The sequence below is a fragment of the Mirounga angustirostris genome, unplaced genomic scaffold (assembly GCF_029215605.1).
Source record: "Mirounga angustirostris isolate CCGP_5_RB_7025 unplaced genomic scaffold, mMirAng1.0.hap1 SCAF_8, whole genome shotgun sequence".
NCBI lineage: Eukaryota > Metazoa > Chordata > Mammalia > Carnivora > Phocidae > Mirounga > Mirounga angustirostris.
The window spans coordinates 113,344,167-113,364,640 of NW_026991716.1; the positions used below are offsets into that span (position 1 = coordinate 113,344,167).

General features: G+C 38.3%; 1 protein-coding gene across 4 annotated transcripts in view; it reads left to right on the top strand.

The window, feature by feature from the left end:
* The window catches only part of AKAP7 (A-kinase anchoring protein 7), a 145,294-nt gene that overhangs the window by 25,845 nt on the left and 98,975 nt on the right, over nt 1-20,474 (top strand). For all 4 annotated transcript variants that reach the window (XM_064598107.1, XM_045865543.3, XM_064598108.1 and 1 more), the window contains exons 4-5: nt 4,544-4,680; nt 12,595-12,755. In XM_064598107.1, the coding sequence (XP_064454177.1) occupies nt 4,544-4,680; nt 12,595-12,755 (298 nt within the window). The remainder of the gene's footprint in view (nt 1-4,543; nt 4,681-12,594; nt 12,756-20,474) is intronic.

The following is a 20,474-nucleotide window of genomic DNA, read 5'->3' on the forward strand; positions in this document are numbered from 1 at the left end:
TAATTTTTTATAAGATAATTTTTTATACTAATGGAAAAATATGATTTTCTTTGGGGGTTTTAAAAGGCATTTGTAACATTTAATTCCATATTTCATCATTTTGTAATGTGAAAATTGCTGGTCTTATAAACATAATAAAAGTATTCAGTTCTTTTCTGGGATATGTAATTGTAAAAGTATTTGCTATCATGGTGTGTATGTTAAGCACTTGGTAGGTTTGAAAAATTCTCCTATTTGAGAATGATTTTTTACTTTTTTTTTTTTAAAGATTTTATTTGACAGAGAGAGACACATCGAGAGAGGAAACACAAGCAGGGGGAGTGGGAGAGGGAGAAGCGGGCCTCCCGCGGATCAGGTAGCCTGAAGCGGGGCTTGGTCCCAGGACCCTGGGATCATGACCTGAGCCGAAGGCAGACGCTTAACGACTGAGCCACCCAGGTGCCCCAGAGGATGATTTTTTACTTTTACTCCAGTTTTGCTCTGTCATCAGTTTTTCAAGTTCTTTTCATGGTTGTAGACAAGCAAGAAAAATGAAAGTATTCAGCAATGAAGAAAAGTTACGTAGCGAATTGAAGTGATAATTCTAGTAAATCTTAATGAGGCAGCAAATTTAGGAACAATATAAGTTAACAGCTTCAAAAAATTCTGAAAATAATGTCAAAAGATGGGGTCAAAGACATTCTCCTACTCTGTGTTGGAATGTAACTTCTCTTCCTCATGCAGAAGCACTGTAACTTTAAGGCTTTTTCTTTGCACTCATATATGCCTTGAGTCCATTAGAAAGCTTAAAAGATATACAAATGAATTTTCTTACTGCATTATTTTTAGGCATGTGGAATATGGCTTAGTGGTGAGGTTTAACAAGTGGATGTTTGTTCTTGTTCCCTAAACACAAAGATAATAATGAAATATTTAAGATTTTAATAATGCTCTTATTTTTAAAAGTTTCTCTCAATATCATATTTAAATATGACTCTATAGTATTAGGTTTTTAGAATGTGCCTGTGAAGTACTGTCAATGGCTGGGGATTAGGGTGACAGACAAGCTTTAATAGCTTTATAGAATTTTAAACAGTGGCTGTAAAAATTAGTTTTCTTTGGCCTTTAATGACATTGGTACTTTTTAAAGTGGCTTACGGAGGAAGACTCTGAAGTTTTTTTCATTTTTCTTTTATGTTTTAAGAATGTAATTAGGAATAAAAAAGGATTTATGAAGCTCTTAAGATGATATCAAGGAATATTATAAATTAATCTGGAGCATCAAAGCATAGCTGGAAATATATTACTCGATTCAGGACACTTGGCTGGCTCAGTCGGAGGAGCATCCGACTCTTGATCTCAGGGTTGTGAGATCAAGCCTCATGGTGGGTGTAGAGATTACTTAAATAAATAAAACTAAAAAAAAAAAAGATATATATTACTTGATTAGATTATCTTTAGAATTTTCATAGGTTGAAGGTAATCCTGCATCGTAAGTACTGTGTGACATTAGAGAATTAACCTTCAAAGTATTTTATGGTTTTTAATTTTCAGTGTGAATGGTCTGAAACTGTTTTATCATGCTGGACATTGCACTAAAATGCTGCCTACACAAATGAATGCAATTTTTCGATTATTATCCTGAATTTCCATATGGTTATTATTTGAGCCCAGAATGAAGAGTGTTTTTATGAAAAGGTAGATGTTCTACCCATTAGGTTCAAGTAGCAAGTCCTGGGGTGCCTGGGTGGCTCAGGTGGTTGAGTGTCTGTCTGACTCCTGTTTTTCGGGTCAGGTCATAATCTCGGGGTCCTGGGATTGAGCCCTGTGATGGAATCCGTGCTCAGTGGGGAGTCTGCTTGGGGTTCTCTCTCTCCCTCCCCCCTCCCCCCCTGCCCCTCCCACTGTCTCTCAAATAAACCTTTAAAAGAACCAACCAACCAAACCAACAAACAAAAAACAAGTAGCAAGTCCCCAGTTATGACATAAATATCTCCAAACATTGCCAGATGGTACCCTGGAAGCAGAACTACACGTAGGGTAGAGGAACATTGATTTTAATATTGGCAGTGTTCCATACCTTATATTAGGCAATGAGTTTGTTTTCTTTATCTGTGGGTCTCTTTCTGGTTTTTATTTGTTTATTTGTTTTGTTTTTTAGATTCCACATATAAGTGAAATCTTACGATATTTGTCTTTTTCAGTCTGACTTATCTCACTTATCATAATACCCTCCAGGTCCATCAATGTTTTTTGCAAATGGCAAGATCTCATCCCTTTTTATGCCTGAGTAACATTCCATTTTATATATATAAAAATATATATTTATTTATCCCCTCTTGAAAATAAACCAATTCCTTCTATCTGTTGCATTTTTTCTCATGTGTTGTAATTTATCCTTAAGTTCTTTGCTATTTTGGGTATATGATTTTGAAGAGTTTTTTTTTTAATCTTCTGTTTTTCAATTTATTTTAATAGAGTTAATACCCATATCTACCACATAGCAATGTTCAGAGGCTTCAGTGAACTAATATGTGTAAAATGCTCACTTTAGTACCTAGAACCTAGTGATCACACCATAAAGGTTAGTTACTGCTATAGTTCTTTAAATACTGTTTTTTTGTTTTGTTTCCTTAATTAAAAACTATTTTTTTTTTGAGAAAAAACTTTATTTCTATAAGTAAGGGAGTAGATAATTAAATTGGAACCCTAGGCTATTAAAAAAACAAAGATATTCTATGTATTTAATATTTGGAAAATGTCGAATAAATTTTAGGTGAAAAACACATTTTAGAATAATGTGGACTGATATTTACTGGTATGTCCTCGTGCCAGTTCTCTTCTTTATTTTATTTTACTTTATTTTAATTCTACCGTAGTTAACATACAGTGTTCTGTTAGTTTCAGGTATACTTTTAAATATTGTTTTTATTATTGTTACTAGTCACCATGGTGAGAGGGTGGGTTAGGAGAAATGAGCATTTCCCTTGAGGTGTTTACAATTTAGTTTTATTGATAGTAGAGGAAAGTGACTCTGTATGATCTTTGTGTACTATTCGTCAGGAGCGCTTTGTTTATCAGGCTATCAATATTCTTTTGCTAGGTTTCATGGAAGTGACATCTTGCCTTGGGAAATAGTATGTTGGGTGTTACTGCATAACTTCCTCCCAGGAAAACAGCATTTCCTGTGTCACTGTCTTCCAGATGGCAAGAAGCAGAGAAATGCTGAGATTATTTTGGGTGATGTGGATTTATTGTAAAGATACACGGGAAGTCAGATCCCAGGATGGCATCTCATGATTTGTTCAGTCACATTCTGCAGATAATGGGAACATTGTTCAGCATAAAACAGCTACTCTAGTATCAGAACAGTCTGCTGTACTCATGATTCTGTTTTTTCTTATCTCTGCTATTTTTTAATGGACTCTGCTTCTGTTGCCAGCCCCCTCTCCTTCCCCTTTGCTCTCTGACGAATTCTGCTGCCTCAGAGCTTCTGTGTGCTCTCTTTTCTCTGAGTATTGCTCAGTTTGCTGTTTCACATTCCAACCATCTTCCAGTACACTCACATGGAGAAGTTGACTGGAATTGTACCTAGCTGGAAGAGGAGGAGGGAAGAACATCGTCCCCCCTGCTTGTTTCAGAGCAGAGACTGAGAGGGGGCAGTCTGATGAGAGACGAGGGCTCTCACTCCATGCAGACTGTCATTGTTTTTGTAACATATGCATTTGGACCTCTTTGCAACTCTCCATGGTTATGCCCCTCCTCACACATCTGGAAAAATGACAATAGTCACTCCTGTTGAGATTATTGCTGTCCTAAAAAATTTTAAAGGCCATGAAGAATGGGTTCTCAGACACATTCATTTGGGGACAAATAAATAATACTTCCAACAGGAATGGAATGTTGTCTGCTGGTTTGACCTTTCTGTGGCAAGAATGAAACTTTTTTTTTATTTTAGGAAAGATCATAATTATCGTGAGTCATACTGCATATTCCAAGGACAAGTTTCTGAAAAGATGCATGGTCACTGAGAGGTTGTCAACCAGTGGGCTCAACCAGTGACCCAATTTGTAAAATAAGGGTATTAGGCTTGATGTTTGTTTCTTTCTTTTTAAGATTTATTTATTTATTTTAGAGACAGAGAGCGCGTGCATGAGTGGGAGGGGCAGAGGGAGAGGGAGAGAGAATCTCAAGCAGACTGCATGTTGAGCACGGAACCCGACGTGGGGCTCAGTCTCAGGACTCTGAGATCACAACCTGAGCCAAAATCAAGAGTTGGATGCTTAACTGACTGCACCACCCAGGCACCCCTAGGCTTGATGTTTTTAAGATGAACAAGGATTGTATGATTTTTAAAAACTTATACATCATATTAAGCTTCCCAAGTCATTTTATCCAGGATATTTGAGAACAAGTAGGTAATTAAGCATTGCTTGGTTGAAGCATCTTGACACAGTTCTAATTTTGGTTGTTGCTTATTTTTCTCTTGATTTACAAATTGCCGTAAGGAAATTTTGCTTGCCTAATCTATGTTTTGTGTGTATATGTGTGTGTGTGTGATTAGATTACAAGAGGAATTAAGATCCTGCAAAATGCAATAATACAACAAGATAAGCAACTAGCCAAAGCAATGACCAGTGATGGCTCCTTTCATATTACCCTGCTAGTGATGCAGCTATTAAGTGAAGATGAAGTAAACATGTGAGTAATATGCCTTCCTTGAATATCACTTTTCAAGTTACTACTTTTTTTTTTTTTTTAAGATTATTTATTTATTTATTTGAGAGAGAATGAGATGAGAACACATGAGAGGGGATAGGGTCAGAGGGCAAAGCAGACTCCCTGCCGAGCAGGGAGCCCGATGAGGGACTCGATCCAGGGACTCCAGGATCATGACCTGAGCCGAAGGCAGTCGCTTAACCAACTGAGCCACCCAGGCGCCCAAGTTACTACTTTAATATGAGTAAACATAGCAGAACCCAGAGGCATTGAAATTCTTTTTTTTTTTTTTTTAAGATTTTATTTATTTATTAGAGAGCACATGAGAGGGGGGAGGGTCAGAGGGAGAAGCAGACCCCCCGCTGAGCAGGGAGCCCGATGCAGGACTCGATCCAGGGACTCCAGGATCATGACCTGAGCCGAAGGCAGTCGCTTAACCAACTGAGCCACCCAGGCGCCCGAGGCATTGAAATTCTAAGGAAGCATTCTTTGTTATAATTTTTTTTTTATTCTTATGTTAATCCCCATACATTACATCATTAGTTTTAGATGAAGTGTTCCATGATTCATTGTTTGTGCATAACACCCAGTGCTCCATGCAGAATGTGCCCTCCTCAATACCCCCACCAGGCTAACCCATCCTCCCACCCCCCTCCCCTCTAGAACCCTCAGTTTGTTTTTCAGAGTCCATCGTCTCTCATGGTTCGTCTACCCCTCTGATTTCCCCCGCTTCATTCTTCCCCTCCCGCTACCTTCTTCTTCTTCTTTTTTTTTTTCTTAACATATATTGCATTATTTGTTTCAGAGGTACAGATCTGAGATTCAACAGTCTTGCACAATTCACAGCGCTTACCAGAGCACATACCCTCCCCAGTGTCTATCACCCAGTCACCCCATCCCTCCCAACCCACCCCCCACTCCAGCAACCCTCAATTTGTTTCCTGCAATTAAGAATTCCTCATATCAGTGAGATCATATGATACATGTCTTTCTCTGTTTGACTTATTTCACTCAACATAATACCCTCCAGTTCCATCCACGTTGTTGCAAATGGCAAGATCTCATTCCTTTTGATGGCTGCATAATATTCCATTGTATATATACCACATCTTCTTTATCCATTCATCTGTCGATGGACATCTTGGCTCTTTCCACAGTTTGGCTATTGTGGACATTGCTGCTATAAACATCGGGGTGCACGTACTCTTTCTGATCCCTATTTTGTATCTTTGGGGTAAATACCCAGTAGTGCAATTGCTGGATCATATGGTAGCTCTATTTTCAACTTTTTCAGGAACCTCCATACTGTTTTGCAGAGTGGCAAGAAGACCTAACAATTGTAAATATTTATGCCCCTAACATGGGAGCAGCCAATTATATAAGGCAATTGATAACAAAAGCAAAGAAACACATCGACAACAATACAATAATAGTGGGGGACTTTAACACCCCCCTCACTGAAATGGACAGATCGTCTAAGCAAAAGATCAACAAGGAAATAAAGACTTTAAATGACACACTGGACCAAATGGACTTCACAGACCTATTCAGAACATTCCATCCCAAAGCAACGGAATACACATTCTTCTCTAGTGCCCATGGAACATTCTCCAGAATAGATCACATCCTCGGTCATAAATCAGGTCTCAATCGGTATCTTTGTTATAATTTATTTCAACTAATAGTCAATGTACAGAATTAACAATACAAATATTCCCCCTAATTTAGACTTTTCAACTCTGTTATTGTTATCAAATAGTAGCCCTTGGTCATGCAGTTGTTTTGCCCATGTTAATCATGTAAGCACTCTGGAGGCTGACCATTTAGGTTAGGATTCTTGGTAAAGATTTTGGAACCATGGCACAACCTGATTTGGGGCAAATTGTCCACTTTTTAAGTAAATGGGAAAAATAATAGTACCAGTACACGTAAGAGCTCCTCGTACAGGGCCTGGCACACGCAGGCAGCCAGTGTTGTTAGTCATTAGAACTGCCATTCCCTTAGGTCAGTAGACAATTACCATTTTACCTTACTCAATCTTAGAGTACCTGTATACTGCCCATTCCGAATTCTAGAGTTGTGCCGTAAAGGTTGGGTATGAGTCATTGGCTGCTGCTTTTCAGCCTGGAGTGGCGAAACCTTGGTCTTCCCCCCAGTTCTCTGGGTTACTCTGTCTGTACGTATGATTGCTCCTTTCCTTGTTACCTTCTATATAGCTTTCTGGATTAAGCTGAAGCTTTAGCTCTTTGGAAAACCAGAGTCAGAATGCATTGCAGGTTACTTCTGTTTTCTACCCTGACATGTAGTTTCCTGAGGGAATGAAGAACAAGGCGTGCATTGGGAGGAGGGTGAGGGAAAGGGAGAAAACAATGAACTAGTAACTCAAAATATGAAGCCAAATTACGATTTTTGTAGTTATGTCTTTTAAACAGTAGACCTTCATGTCTCTAGAGATTGGTCTTCTGATCTCTTCTAACCTGATCTACCCAAGAGCAGGTCTTGGGCACCCTGCAATTGCAGAGAGGCCTGGAAGATTTTTTTACTTGCCTCACTTTCACTGTTCACTTTGCCAATCAGAAGACAAAATACTTTGATGCTCTCAAAGGAAAAGAAGCCAAAGGAGAAGGAGAAGATGAAAGCCTGACAGAAGAGTGGTGCCCTGTGTGTGTTAGAACAGTGAATTAGTCAGTGTTCTCTGGAGACACAGAACCAATAGGATGTATGTCTGTACGGGTATCTAGATATGTTGATATCTCGACATATCTGTATCTACACTTACATACGGAATTTATTTTAAGGAATTAGCTCATGTGACTGTGGAGGCTGGCAAGTCCAAAATCCAGGGAAGAGTTGATGTAGTCTCAAGTTCAAGGCAGTCTGGAGGCAGAATTCCTTCTTTCTTGGGGGACCTCAGTCTTTTCTCTTGGTGAGCTGGTGTAAGGGGTGGCAAGTGGGAGATCCTGAACCAGCAACAAATTCAAAAGAACTTCAGTGTGGTCAGTAAAAGCACAGACAACTTTGAGGAGGGTTGTAGATGGCTGCTGTGAGTCTTCTTGTCCTGGGCTGGAAGGAGTATGGAACCCCTCCAGTGCTAGGTGGAGTCTTCGAGGCATGAAGGCAGACACAATGTTCTGGCTCCCCTGTTGGGGTTGAATGTTCTTTCCAAGCCTGGCCCCCACCAGTGCTGGAGCAGAGAATTAGGAATGGTAGAGACACTCACGTCGGTTTGGGGTTCTCAGGGTATGGGGAAAACGCAAGCTCTTTGGAGAAGTTCCTGTTTAACTAATGCTAGAAGAATGTGGTGTCACATAGGTGGTAGATTAGAGTTGAGGAAGATTTCTAACAGACGGACCTGAGGAAGTTCCTTCAATTCCCCATTGCCTATCAAGACATAAAAATGGATGCAGAAGTTTCTTGTGCCCTGGTGGGTGGACTTGGAAGTCCAACTCAGAAAGAATTGGTGAATCAGGAGCTAGGTAAGGGATGAGGACACTGCTGAACACCCATGTTTCTTGACCAGAGATCTTGTGCTTCGGCAGTACCTGCTGGTACGAAGCCCAGAAAGAATAAGCATGCTGTCATGTACCCTGATATAGGGCGCCCAGGGATATGACCAGACCAGTCCCCCCGAAATGGGACTCTCTGAGGACTCAAACAGCAAGCAGTTGAGAGATCTTCCTCAGTTCTTTTAGAAGGGTATGCTGGATTCCTTGGGAAGGAGGAGGAGAGAGGGAAGGGAAAAACTCCTGAAAGGAGGTTTGAATTAACTGAATAATTGTACCCCAAAGAGACTTTTTTAAACCAGAAAAGGTTGAGTCACCATTGATCAGTAGGTTTAGGTTTATCTTTGTCATCAGAAATGGGTCTTGGTGTTGGTGTATGGCATATCTCTGTCAGCCTCGGCTCCCCAGCTTCCATCCCCCATACAGGTATTATTTCCTTTTATTCTCTTAATGGTATTGGGAGGTAGCACAGAAATGCCATCTCCCTTATACATATGAGGAAGCAAGAGCCCTAGTAATTAAGCAAATACTGGTCAGTAGAGAAGCCAGAACTAGTCAGTTTTCTTAGTACTCCATGGGGTGTGTGTGTGTGAAAGATGGGGAGGCGCAAAGAGAAGGGTGGGGTGGAGGCAGGAGGGAGAGGATGAGCACAGGGCATAAGAGAAGTGGGAAAGATCAGTCTGCACAGATATGAATGGCTTCCTATACCTCGGTGGCCTCTACTGATGAGCACGTGGTGTCCAGTGGGGTTGGGATGAGGGGGCAGGTATGCTTCCAATGTATCGTACTGCTTACATTTCTCCGTGGACGCAAGACTGCCTTCTGCAGGAGACTTTTAGAAATATTTGGGGGGGGGGGTATTTTTGGGTGTCACGATTACTGAGGAGTGCTATGGGCATTTGATGGGCAGGAGTGAGGGTTGCTAAGCCATCTGCAGCGCATGGGACGGTCCTGAATGAGGCAGCATCGTCTTGCCCTAAGTCATGGCATCACATGTTGAAGAATTCCTGTACGGAGAGCATGGTGACTCTGTGTCATTCAGGCCTGTGTTTTACCAGGGCCTTTTGCAAATACTTTTAGTTTTGTGAAAAAACGCAATGTTTAGCAAGTCAACTTTGTGTTGGAAGTGGCATCCTTATGCAACTTTATGATACTGGGAATATTCTCTCTACTAGAAGATGATGACCAGATATTTGCAGTTTAGTAATTCTTCTTGACAAAAGTTATAATAAAAAAATCTAAGAAATAATGAGATTTGCTCTACAGACAAGACAATGTTTTGCAACTCAACCAGTGTTAATTACCAGTCATGTGCAAGATACTGAACTAAGTGCTTTGGGGAAAATGAAGATGAATCAGGGATGGCTCTTATGCTCATGGATTATACAATTAAGTTGACTAGATACCATATGAACTCAAATAACTATAATAGAAAAACATAAAAACTGGTATGTTTCATAAGATATAAAGTATTAATGGAATTTCAAAGAAGTAAAGATTTGCTACTAGTTTGGGAAGCCAGGGAAGTGTCTGTGGCAGAGTTTTTATTTTTTATTTTATTTTGTTTTTTAAAAAGATATTTGAGAGAGCGAGCGAGCATGCAAGAGGTGGGAGGGGCAGAGGGAGAGGGAGAATCCTCCAGCAGACTCCCTGCCGAGTGGGAAGCCTGACGCGGGGCCCCGTGCCAGGACCCTGAGATCATGACCTGAGCCAAAGTCAAGAGTCAGCCGCTTCATGGACTGAGCCATCCAGGCGCCCTAGCAGTGTTAACTTTTAAATAAGGAACAGAATCAAGATGTGACTTCGCTTTGGGTAGCTATATAGTTAGAGAGAAAACGATTGGGTTTTCTGGTAAAACATTATTTATATGAAGGATTTTCTAAGTCTCTAATCTTTTCACTTTACCTTTCATCCTTTACTGTATAATATGTTGACATCTGTATTATCAGTTCCTTGTTCTGTGTTCTTAACTTTTCAAAATGTAGTATCATTATTTAGGTGTTTAATGATATATTGACCAATGGGTTGGGTATGGAGCATGCAGAAGCATTTTGTAAAATCATGAATTTCTTCAGGGCGCCTGGCTGGCCTAGTCAGTAGAGCGTGTGACTCTTAATCTCAGGGTTGTGAGTTTAAGCCCTGTGGTGGGTGCAGAGATTACTTAAAAAAAATTTTTTTTTTTTTAAATCATGAATTTCTTCAGATACCACCTCAGGTCCTTTGCCCTCATGATGTAGAAGAAAGGCATAGAAATTTGTAAGGCCAAACCCAGCTGCTGAGTTGAAAAGATGGTTGTCCTGCCTTAATTGCAAATAAATACACCTTTGGGTCTGAACTCTAGTTTCAGAGTTCTGTTTCATGTATGCATTTACTTTTTACCCTTTTTACCATGAAGAAGTCTTTCCATAAATCAGTCTTGAAAAGATATTCTATTTAAAAGAATTTGAAAGTTAGTGATACTTACCAATAGACACTATGACTTTTTCTTACTCTGTGATCAGTGACATCTCATCGGGACTTATTTATTGGTTTATGCTCCTAGAGAACTGAAAAAAACTGAAACTGGTCTGAGTTTAGATCATCTCTATTTCTTTAATGAAAAATGGCATAAAGAATTCACTGTGAAAAGCCCTAACCTTTAGCATGGCCTGCGTTAGTGCATAGTTACATTTAAAATGAGTATCTTGAATTCCCCAGTTTACGAAAGATGAGCCAGAAGTGGCCATTCAACTTTCACATGCTCTAACTCCCAGCACGCAGTGAAGGACAGTCTTGCAGTAGACCTATGTACACTGTGTCTTTTTGGATGAACATAAATACAGTCAGGAAAGATTGGATTTAGGATGCGGGTTTGGAGGTACAATGAGAAATGTTGACCTTTCCAAAGGTATTTTGAAGTATTGTACATTTTGTTATGACATAGATGAGAATTGAAACTCAGTATGAAGTTATGGATGAGATCTGTTACAAACTTTATATGAAAACCAATTTAGAAATATGAAAGAGCTAGAAAAATACCTACATTTCTTTTCACACATTTGACATATAATTACTGGTGAACAAATCACACCGATCAAGACAGTTTAAATTAATGATGTTTCAACAGAAGGGTGTTTTAAAGCCCTTTACATTATGTAAGACTGTACCCTTCTTTTTGGAGTAATTGCTGCCCTCTAGTGAGATTTTAATTTTTTTTCTCATAACAACATACCTACACCAGAATTCTCTTAAAGATGGAAATAATTTATCCTAATTTTCAAAATATTCGAAACCTGATCATGTTTAATTCATTCATATAGTAAACATTTGTTATTATGAAGAAAAAGAAAGCATTTGAAACAGAGTAGTCCTTTAATCACATAGGTTAAACAGAAATAAACTTATGTGGTTGTAGTTGGCAAATATAAGCTTGTATTTTGTTTAATCCAGTTACAGTATTACCTTGTTATAGAGGCTATTATAGTTTAAGAGATAATGAATATTAAGTTTTAGTAGAGTACTTTGCAAATAGTATTTACCCTAAGTAAATACAATAAATACTGTATTAGTACTTTTAATAAGAATCCAGAACTTTCCACAGAATCTAATAGGAGCTCTTTTGGTATTAGGTTTTTGGAATATATGATCAGTAATTTTTTTTGAGTTGTCTGTGCAGTGTTCCCTGGATTAAAAACTTCTTGGGTGCCTGGGTGGCTCAGTTGGTTAAGCGACTGCCTTCGGCTCAGGTCATGATCCTGGAGTCCCTGGATCGAGTCCCGCATCGGGCTCCCTGCTCGGCGGGGAGCCTGCTTCTCCCTCTGACCCTACCCCCTCTCATGTGCTCTCTCTCATTCTCTCTCTCTCAAATAAATAAATAAAATCTTTAAAAAAAAAAAAAACTTCTCGGTGAACTATAAAATAGTATTTTCTTTCATGTCTTTGATATAATATAAATTATAATTAAGTAAAGATTTAATTCCCTTCTTCCATAGTTTTTGTTTAAAAATCAAAGAGGGAGACAAACCATGAGAGACTCTGGACTCCGGGAAGCAAACTGAGGGTTACAGAAGGGCGGGGGGTGGGGGATGGGGTAACCAGGTGATGGGTATTAAGGAGGGCATGTGTTGTGATGAGCACTGGGTGTTATACGCAACTAATGAATCATTGAACACTACATCGAAAACTAATGGATGTATTATATGTTCACTAATGGAACATAATAAAAAAAAGTTAAAATTAAAAAAAATTAATAATAGTTTTATTTTAATCATATAGATTAGGTTTTGAAGTTATTTTTGAACTTTAAACTAATTAGAACAAATACCAAATTTATCTTTCTAAAACTGATTATTTGTTTGGTTTTATATATTTTATTACTTAATATGTTACTGAAAATTATATTATCTCTTACCAGTGGTATTGGTGCTCTTTTGGAATTAAAACCATTCATAGAAGAAATCCTCCAAGGAAAACAGTTGATTTTGCCCTTTCAAGGGATTGACACTTTTGGAAATCAGGTTGGATTTGTGAAGCTGGCAGAAGGAGATCATGTAAACTCACTTTTGGAGATAGCAGGTAAAACAAACAGCAACACATCCATGTGAAATCTCATCTGTTGAAGAAATAATCTCCTCCCCATCCCCAATTCTTGTAATAGAAATTTGAAATCTTTTAACTTTGGGGAGCCATTATAACCTTATTTTATAAATGAGCTGCTCTAGCATTTGCATGTGTAGGTAAGCAGCCAAATAAAATACCTGAAGTTATCTTGATTTTTTTTTTTTTTTGAGTATGGTTGACATCAATGTTACATTAGTTTCAGGTGTACAACATAGTGATTTAACAAGTTTATACATTATGCTACATTCACCGCAAGTGTAGCTACCATCTTACCCAATATGTCACTATTATGGTGTCACTGACTGTATTCCTTATGTGGTAACTTTTATTCCCATGACTTTTTTTTTTTTTAAGATTTATTTATCCACTTTAGAGAGAGAGAGGGGGAGAGAGAGAGAGAGAATGAGCATGGAGAGAGAGCATGGAGTTGGGGGGGAGGGGCAGATGGAGAGACTCTCAAGCAGGCTCTCTGCTGAGCAGGGAGCCTGACGCAAGGCTCCATCTCATGACCCACGAGATCATGACCTGAGCTGAAACCAGTAGTCGGTCACTTAACTGACTGAGCCACCCAGACGCCCTCCCATGACTTACTCATTCCATAACTGGAAGCCTGTATCTCCCACCACCCTTCACCCATTTTGCCCAACCCGCCCCCCGTCCTTACTGCAGCCATCATTTTGGTCTCTGTATTCATAGGTCTGATTCTGCTTTTTGTTTGTTTATTCATTTGTTTTGTTTTATTTTTTAGGTTCCACTCATGAGTAGAATCATATAGTATTTGTCTTTCTCTGCCTGACTTATTTCATTTAGCATAATACCCTATAGGTCTATCCATGTTGTCTCAAATGGCATGATCTCATCTTTTTTTATGGAATATTCTGTTGTATATACACCACATCTTCCTTATCCATTTGTCTATTGATGGACAGTTGGGTTGCTTCCATATTTGGGCTATTGTAAATAATGCTGTAATAAACATAGTGGTGCATATGTCTTTTTGAAATTAGCGTTTTTGTTTTTGGGTAAACACTCAAGAATGGAATTATTGGATCCATATGGTATTTCTATTTTTAATTTTTTGAGGAACCTCCATACTGTTTCCACTGTGACTGTCCTATCTCGATTTTTTGACCTGAAGATATGTTGATTCTGGGCTCTGGAAGGTGATGGGCTGGACTTAAATATCTGCTAGGACTGTCCTAATCATAAATCTGAAAGATTCTAGTGCTTTTCATGACATTTGACATATACTTGGCATTTAATAAGTATTGACAGTATGGATAAGAATTACCAATTGCCTATTCAGGCTTTGTGGGCATTGTCAGCCCCATTCCAGAGAGTCCGTGGGTGAGACAGCAGCTTTTCCTCTGTGCTACCTTTTTTCCCCTTTCTTTTTAGGTTGTACTCTCTGAGCAGAAGTTCACTGGTGATGTTAGAAGGTCTGACTGGTCACTTTGTGCAGCATAATTGAAAGTGTTTAGTGAAGTAGAAGAAGAAAGTTATAAAATCTGGATGAATGACTTTTGAGTTGATCCAGAGATTGTAGTTTGGTTGGTAATCTACATGCTGTAAAGAATTTTTATCTTCATATCATGTTGGATCATTTCCTGTTATTTCATTTCAGGTTTAGTGATCTTTGGTTCATAACACAATTATCATTGGTCCATGCTTGTTCCACTTTATCTATCAATCATCTGTCGGCCATCCATCCATCTCTATTTTATTTTATTTTATTTATTTATTTTTTTCATCCATCTGTATTTTAAAATGGTATCATAATCACCTGGGAATCTGCCACCAAACAAAAAACACAAAACAAAATCCATGAAACAAAAGCTAGGACACTGGTAATAACCTTAACTGTGTTATCCTTTTCATTAATCCATCCCATGGCCATAATTCATTTAAGCTAACCATCATCCTGAAGTTAGTGTTTATTATTTCCTTATATTCTCCCAAAGTATATGTATTTTTAAGTGGTTTTAACCTTATCATGTATATGAGTTTTTGAGACATACTTTTTTTAACTTAATATTACATTATCTTTATGTAGTTTTATAGTTACTCATTCAGAGGTACATCTTGGGGTGCCTGGCTGGCACAGTCCGAAGAGCATGTGACTCTTGATTTTGGGGTTGTGAGTTTGAGCCTCACGTTGGCCGCAGAGCTTATTTAAATAAATAAATAATTTTAAAAAACCAGAAAAACGAAAAACAAAAGGGCTTCTCTTTTTGGGTTAAGGGAGACATTGAGGATCAAATTTCATTTCATTGTTGGTTAAGTTTTCTTTTGTGGAGCAAAGTACATATCAACAAACATGCAAACAATATTTATGAGTCAAGGAGGAATTAAAATTATTAGTTGGTCAAGAAAAAGGCAACTCTAACAGTTTTGATAGCAAAGCATTTGGGAACCAATGCCCATATATGGTTAACAAACTTAATCTGTTCTTCCTAACTGTTCTGGAGAAAATGCTAGATTTAGGTTTTTTTCTTTTGGAATATAAATATCCCTGATCTCAAGAAACACTTCTAATTAGTCATTCATTCATTGTTCTTTTGAATAATTCAATGGGTGCTTGCAACATTGAGAATTCCATCCATTCTTAGCAAATATTCTCACAAAGGCAGTTTCCAGTATTGATGAAAGATCCATTGTGTGCTGAGGAATGTGAAATCTTGCCAGCTTTAGTATGACTATGAGCCCAAGGGTGTTGGTTTGTCATTTTAGGAAAGGCCACTGCCCCTGTAATTCTTTTCTTGATGTGAGAGACTATTGCTTAAAAATACATACACTTTTCCAAACTTTAAGCAAAACATTACAAAAATGGAAAATAGAGGGAGAATAGCATTCTGTCCTCACATAATCACTGTTTGTTATTGCTTGCTTTTAATCTTTTATGTGTATTTTGTACTGTTGCTTTTGATTATAGTTTTCATACACTTTTATAAGAAATCTAAATATTTAAATGTGTATATGGAAAATTTTTGTTGAAGTTTAGTCAATAAATGGACTAATACTCCATATATATAGTGTTCAGATAGAATGTTCAATACAGAGAATTTTTGTCAGCATTTTACTTCATTAGATTTATTTTAACAACTTCATTAGATTTATTTTGACAAGAATGCCTCAGGATTAGTATTGCTTTAGTCCAACAGTGATCAGTAAATAATGTGATTTGTCTTTGTATCACATTTTATAAACTACTTATTCAAATAATATATTTCTACTTTTAGAATTGACCAGGGTGTACTACATTTTTTTAAAAGTATAATAAACTATGTGTGTGTATATGCCGATACAAGAATATTAAAATCTTATTTGTTCAAAATAGTGAAGGCAGAGCTAGTTTGACTTAATGGAGAGCAGCATTTTTAAAGAAAATAAATTTAATTATTAAAGTATTGATAAAGAAGTTTAAGTACATATTATAAGTAAAACTAACTTGAAAAGTTGTTGAAAATTATAATTCATGAATAGTTTGATTTACCTAGTTTTCATAGAGTTTTAAAATTTATAAGTTAAAAGAAACATTCTTAAAATATTATATAGTTGTTATGAAAAAAGAACTGAATTTTAGGCCCTAATACTTGAATTCATTGCTGAAAAATTTCAGGATAAAGAATAATTTAGAGTTTTTAATGTGTAAAATTGAAGAAAATTATTATACATTTTGGACTAATACAGTCTGACTATATGTGCTTTTACCATCAGTACTTGAATTATGCATCCAGATGTGCTGTTGCTAACTGTTGTTTCTGGTAGCTGCCTAGTGGGCTGAAGAGACCAAGCCCATCTTTGCACACCATGTCCATGTAGGTTTAGGGGATAGCTGCTTGAGGAAGCCAGTAAGGTGTGTGGCATCAGAACTCTGTGTATCAGCTTCCTATCTTGACCTTGAGAGATTCTGTTTTTCCAGAATAAAACAGCACCTACTTTCTCCTTAGAAGTACACGGTAGCTCATAGAGCTAAGAAGGTAGTGAAAATTATGCATTTATATGGCATTTCTCCACATCTTACAATGATGAAATTGCATTGCAAAGCTGTAATTTTGTTAAGATGTGTATTAGATTGAGAGATTGCTAAAAGTTTAGCCCACTAGAATTACAATAGTTCTTGCAAATCTTTTTTTTTAGGAAAGTGCCCTTGGTTAGCATAAGAAAACATTCCAAGTATATTTATCTCATATAAGGAAAAGTGAAAGGTTTTTAGGATGTTCATTTGAACATTATACTTTCTCTTATGCTGACGGACATTTTCCCCAAAAGATGGGGAGCATATGCCCTATGTTTTCTGCTTGTTGTGGGGAATCTCTTTGGTTGCTGGTATCTTTGGGCCTTTCTAGGCTGCTCTATTACAGAAGAAATATAATATCTTCTATAACAGAAGATGTTAGAAGTCTTGGACTTCTCACTACCACAGGCAGGTGGGCATCCTTCCCCTTCATGGCCTGGGTTAGTCTATGTTTAAAAACATCAGAACACCTTTGCTACACTTCATTTAGAATAAGCAAAGACCAGCTTTTCTCCCCAGTCAGGATGTCTGAATCACAACCCTGTACCACTGAGGACTTTCAGAGGCTCTGTTGCATGACCTGCTTCTGTGTGCACGCTCTCCTAGACACAGGTCCCCCACTCTTCCTGTCCCTTCACATCCCCTTTTCCACTGTCCCTGTAGGGGAGGAAATGTGTTTTTCCTTCTACTCTCCTGGATTGTCCCTCAGGGACCCTGTAAAATTAGACCAATAAAAGATTAACAGAAAAACAAGGATTTTATTAATGTGTGCAGTACACATCATGTAGAGAAGATTCAGTGAAGAGTAACTCAAGAGGGTGGTTAGAACTTGGGCTGATATGGATCTTAATAGAAGAACAGTAACTTTGTAGAGAAATGATAAGACAAAAAAAGGGGTTTTAGGCTTTCTGGAGTGGCAAATTTTGGGAAGGTAAACATATGGGGTGCTCTAAAAGAGTAGGGTTTGTACAGGTCCATCTTGGAGGGGATTTTGGGCAGTCTCATTTTTCAGAAGTGTCTGCTTTTAGTCAGCCAAGGAAAGATCTGGAAGGTTTCTTTCTGCATCTGCTGATTCTCATTTGCTCAAAATTCTTGTGCCAAAGTAGTGTATTTTGGAGTGGCATATCATGGTTCCCTACCTCCCCTCTTTTATTTTACTTGATTTTCAGTCAAACACTTAAATGGATTTACTTTGTGCCATTATTCTTACCATCTTACAAATATTAACTCATTTAATTTTAGCATTTCTATGAGATAGAGACCATTATTATCTTCCTATCTTATAGATAGGGAAAATGAAGCACAAAGAGGCTAAATAATTTAATAGTAAGTCATAGAGCCAGGACTCAAATCCGGGCAGTCTGGCTCTAAATTCTGTGTGCTTTTTTTAAAAAAAAAATTATTACTATCATTCATTATAATATATGTATGAAATATAATGTACATAAAGAACAGTATTTGGTACAGAATAAATGCTCTCAAGTTAGCTATCATTATCATCAACATGAAATATTTCCAAAAGCATTTTTACTGATTAGTATTCCATTGCATCCTAATTTATTTTACTTTTCCCCTGTTGTCGGGGTCGGGGGATTGAGTCCCGTGTCCAGCTTGTGCTGAGCGTGGAGTCTTGCTTGTTCCTTCCCCCCTATTACCCCCGCTTGTGCATGTGCTCTCCCTCTCTCTCTCTCTCAAATAAATAAATAAATAAAATCTTAAAAAATATATTTATTCTTTTAGCAACCTTCTAATATGCAATACAGCATTATTAAATACAGACACCATGTTGTACATTACATCCCCTGACTTATTTATATTATAACTGGAAATTTGTACTTTTGACTCCTTGCACTGGTTTTGCCCACCCTCCACCAGATTCTGTGTTTTTAATCACTACACTAGTCGGTTACACTATAAATTAGCAACTGGACTCCTGGCTTTCAGGAGCATCCCCTTTACCTTCTTGCCTTAGCTGATCTATTTGCTAGTCTGAGATCGCAGCTTCCTCTGGGTGCAGGCTGTTCTTTCCACCAGTGCCTCACACCATGGGGCCCAGAGATGTCATCCATGTTCTCTTAGTTCTCTGTTGCTTTGTCCCCATTCTACCCTCACATACAAGCCTTTTCTTATTGGTAGTTCATGCTATTAGAGTTTTGTTACCCTCTACCTCTCCTCTTTGCTGTTGTCCAAATATTTCCTCTCACTTTTTGAGCACTTTGTTTCCTAGCTCACATTGTGACCTTTTCTTGCAGCACCATGAACACAACCATCCAAACATCCTGTCTCAAAGTGAGCTGTGGATTGGAGTCTTTTAGAAGTGACATTGCATTCAGTTTCCTACTTATAAAACAAGCATAATAATGACTTCTCAAAATAAACTGAGATAACATACATGAAGTGCTTAGCACAGTGTTTGGCACGTATACAAGGGTAAATAGATGGTAGCTATTATCATTAACAATAATGATAAATCCCCACCACCCGCACTGCTACCATCACAGCTATTACTTTTCTTAAAATCCCTTGACTTCTTTGAAGGTACCCTCTAATACTCATACTCTGCTCTCCCAGTTCATAAGCATAGTTATACCTTTTGGCTATTCATCCACCTGAACTCTTCTAAGACCGTAAATCGGATATAGCTGTCTAGCACCCTAACTTCTCACCCTTTATGCTGTTTCACTTTCTTTCTATGCTGTGGAACCTCATGCTGTTCATGCTGTGGAACCTCACCGAGGTCTCTGGTCTCTTCTTCCTGGCCAACATAGTTTATCTTAAACTGGTCACGGCCTCATGGTGCCTCACTCTGTTGGTGGTTCTTTCGGGTGTCTTGTCTTCTTTTTCTTCTCTTTCACCAGTCTGGCAAACACTGATGGTAGATCAGTTTAGCCATTTGCTTTTTTACCCCAACACGTGGGCAAAATAAACTCCAGACTCCTTGCTGTGGTCCACGGTGTCTCCATGTTGGTCTCCTGTCTCATCATGGTTCATCACGGACTCAACGAGTTCATTCTTGCCGTGGAACTTTTGCAAATGTCTGAGTAGACCCTCCATTTGGACCTTTTCATTCTGTAGCTCAAATGTCACCACCTCGGAGAGCATTTCCTGTGCCCTGTAGAGAGAGTCTCCTCATAAGTGCGCCCTCTGTCACTGTACCTGGTGTGTCTCTTTCACAGGCCTCATCACAGGTTGTAATTATGTAATTTTGTTTGACAGTGTTTACTGGATGAAGCTCCATGATGGCAAGGACCATGACTGTTCTGTTGACCATTTTTTACTTAGTTCCTTCTAGAATGTGTGACATGAAACACACGTTAATGAGTAGTTTTATCAGATGCGTGAGAAAATGAAGAAATTGTACAGTCCTGTAGATTGGTTCTCCTGCAAGTATAAGTTTTCCAGACTCAGCAGCATCCTGTTCAGCAATCCCACTGCTCCTGCTTTTTTCTTTCTCCTGTCCCCTGTCACTGCTCCAGCCTTTTCTTAGGTTCCCTTAACCTTCTGCTCTTCCCTCCACGGATAAAACTGAGGCTGGGACCTGCTTCATTTGTTCCCTGTATGTAGTAAACCTACTGCTACTGCATTTGGCTCTTTAAATCCCATGTCTTCTGTTTCCCTAAGACTAATCTCTTCAGCTGTGTTCTTGATCTGGTGTG